The sequence below is a fragment of the Lagenorhynchus albirostris genome, chromosome 2 (assembly GCF_949774975.1).
Source record: "Lagenorhynchus albirostris chromosome 2, mLagAlb1.1, whole genome shotgun sequence".
NCBI classification, from domain to species: Eukaryota; Metazoa; Chordata; class Mammalia; order Artiodactyla; family Delphinidae; genus Lagenorhynchus; species Lagenorhynchus albirostris.
In genome coordinates, this window is record NC_083096.1 from 1,646,478 (window position 1) to 1,649,183 (window position 2,706).

Genomic DNA, 2,706 nt, shown 5'->3' on the forward strand with positions numbered 1-2,706 from the left:
AAAAGTAGAAACACTGAAATTTCAACCCCTCCAGAAACCTCAAACGATGTCACAGAGTCAGAAAATGGACACCCTCAACATTTGTACTGGATGGTCTCAAAAGGGGTAGGAGAAAAAGCCCTGTGCTGATCTGAGAATCACAATGACACATTTCCTCTTTGAAGTGGCACCTGGCTGGCAGATGACTTTAAATCTTTTATTTTTTTTTTCTCTTCTCTCTTTGAAACCTTCAAAATGTGAAGCATCCTTTAAAATAATGAGAATTAAAAGCTATGCCGCCCTCCCGTGGGACTGCTGTGCCCACGGTGGGATCAGCTCTCTCGGTCCCTGACCTTCACTCCAAATTCCGATCACTTTGAGGTCAACCTCAACTCCTGGGTTGAGTTTTGTCTGACCCAGTGTTCCATCCGCCTCTGCTCAAGTAAAGACCGACACAGTTGTCGGGCGAGGGCAGCGAGAGTGTTTATTGAGAAAGGGGAACTCACACTGAAGGGCCTGGTGTCTGGGCTGGGGGAGAGAGAATCCAAACACCTGATGAGAGATGCCGGAACCCTCTGTCCAGAGGGAAGGTCCAGGATAACTTCCAGGGTGAGTCCTGCCGCTTGTTGGGAGAGGGGAGAAGATACGGAACTGGGGCAGGCCCGGGCTTCTGGGGAAACTCAGGAGGAATGGCTGGGTGAGCCGATAGCAGGACTGGTTCCCACGCTTTGGCAAGCTTTGAAAATGAAGATCTGAACTGATGGTGACTAATGATTCAGCAAACTCTGCCCCAAGACCGCTGAGTATAAAGGGCTGTCGGTTTCATAGTCTGTAGGATCTTTTGGAAAGTGAGGGGCCAGAGGGTCTGGCTTGGAGGAGGTATTTCTCAGACGGCAATGGCGATTGTAGGGACCAAAGGTAACAGAGCCCAAGACAAGAGTGGCTTTTGGGGGGCTCTGGCCAGTGTTGCTATCCACGGGGCAGAGAAGGGAGGCCCACTTCCCTTTCCCCTACTCGGCGGACCCTGCGGTGTCCGGGCTGCTGTGGGCTCCATCTTGCGGGACCTTTCTTGGGCTGGAGACAAAGAGCCCAGGTGCCCGCGGGGCCGAGCGGGAGAAGACCTGGTCTCAGCCGCCTGGCGTGGGGGGAGTTCGAAACGCTGAGGTTTTGGGAAAGCTGGTGAACCAGACCCGCGGGGTCTAGGCGGTGCCGGCGGAGCCGCTCTCCGCGCTCGGGAAGGCAGGTCCGGGGAAGGCAGGTAGGGGGTTGGGGGCGGCCCACCTCGCTATGCCTCCCGCCCCTCTCCGCGCGCCGCTGTCGCGCGCTCCTCCGGGCTGGCCAGCTATGGGCCCACGGCCGAGGAGGCGTTCGTCGTCTGGGCTCGGCGGGCCGGGCTCCGGAACGGAGAGCCGTAGTCCTGGGAGAGCGAGGACGCCGAGCTGCCCCCGCGCGCCGCGCGCGCCGAGCGCGCCGAGCGCCAGCAGGCCCCGCGCCGCCGCAGCTGCGCGCGGAACGAGCGGTCGAGCAGCAGGTAGATGAGCGGGTTGGCGCAGCTGTTGACGAAGGCCAGGCAGGTGGCGACGGAGAGGCCCCAGCGCAGCGCCAGCAGCAGGCGGCAGGGCAGCGGCAGCGCGCGCAGGCTCGCCAGGTGGAAGACGGCGCGCAGCGCGCAGAAGGGCAGCCAGGAGCCCACGAAGGCGCCCTCGACGGCGAAGATGATGCGCAGCGAGCGGTTCCGGGCGCGGCTCAGGTGCGCCGGCCCGCGCAGGCGGCGCGACACGAGGCAGTAGCAGACGACGGTGACGGCCAGGGGCAGCGCCAGGGTCAGCAGCAGCGACAGCAGGCTCAGGCCCTGGAAGGCGTCGGACGGCTCCTCGGCGCACTGGCTGCCGTGGCCCCCGGGGAGCGGCCGCAGGCGGCGGAAGGCCAGCGAGGGCAGGCCGGCCGCCAGCGCCGTGGCCCACACGGCCCCGCACGCGGCCAGCGCGCAGCGCCGGGTGCGGCGGGCGCGCGCGGCCAGCGGGCGGCCCACGGCCAGGTAGCGGTCCACGCTGAGGCCGGCGAGCAGCAGGGCGCCCGCGCAGCGCGTGCCGGCCATGGCGAAGCTGCTGAGTTTGCACAGGCCCTCGCCGAAGGGCCAGAGGCCACCCCGCGCCGCCGCCGCGGCCCACAGCGGCAGCGTGAGCACGAAGCCCAGGTCGGCGGCCGCCAGGTGCTGCACGAAGGTGTCCACGAGCCGCCGCGGGCCGCGCCGCCCGACCAGCAGCCACAGCACGAAGGCGTTGCCCGGCAGGCCCACGGCGAAGGCCGCCAGGTAGAGCGCGGGGATGTAGGCGTAGCCGTAGGGCAGGTCCCGGGCCGCGCACAGCTCCTCCTCCAGCTCCAGCTCCTCCGGGGCGCCCGACCCTGAGTAGTCCCAGGACGCCGTCCCCGGGCTGGGGCTCCAGGGCTCGGTGGGGCGCATGGCTGGCGAGACCCGGGCGGACGCGGCGTCGAGAGGGAGGGTGGCTCTTCACGGCCGGTGCCCAGCACCTCCCTTCCTGTCACCCACCCGGGGCCGAGGCGACTTGGTGGGCAGGAAGGGGTGGGGGAGGAGGGGGGAGGGGGGAGGAAGAGGGGAGGGGAGGAGGGGGAGGGGGGAGGAAGAGGGGAGGGGGAGGGGGAGGGGAGGGGAGGGGGAGGGGGGAGGGGAGGGGAGGGGAGGGGGGAGGGGAGGGGAGGGGAGGG

The 2,706-nt window shown here is 66.7% G+C and overlaps 1 protein-coding gene across 1 annotated transcript; it reads right to left on the reverse strand.

Annotated features, from left to right (window-relative positions):
- Positions 1 to 1,321: 1,321 nt before the first annotated feature.
- Positions 1,322 to 2,443, reverse strand: GPR25 (G protein-coupled receptor 25). Its single transcript, XM_060142009.1, has one exon. The coding sequence runs from the start codon at positions 2,441 to 2,443 to the stop codon at positions 1,322 to 1,324; it is 1,122 nt and encodes a 373-aa protein (XP_059997992.1).
- Positions 2,444 to 2,706: the final 263 nt, after the last annotated feature.

Bases quoted from the DNA above. Each gene is read 5' to 3' on its own strand.
- GPR25 (XM_060142009.1), bottom strand. From the start codon at position 2,443: ATGCGCCCCACCGAGCCCTGGAGCCCCAGCCCGGGGACGGCGTCCTGG.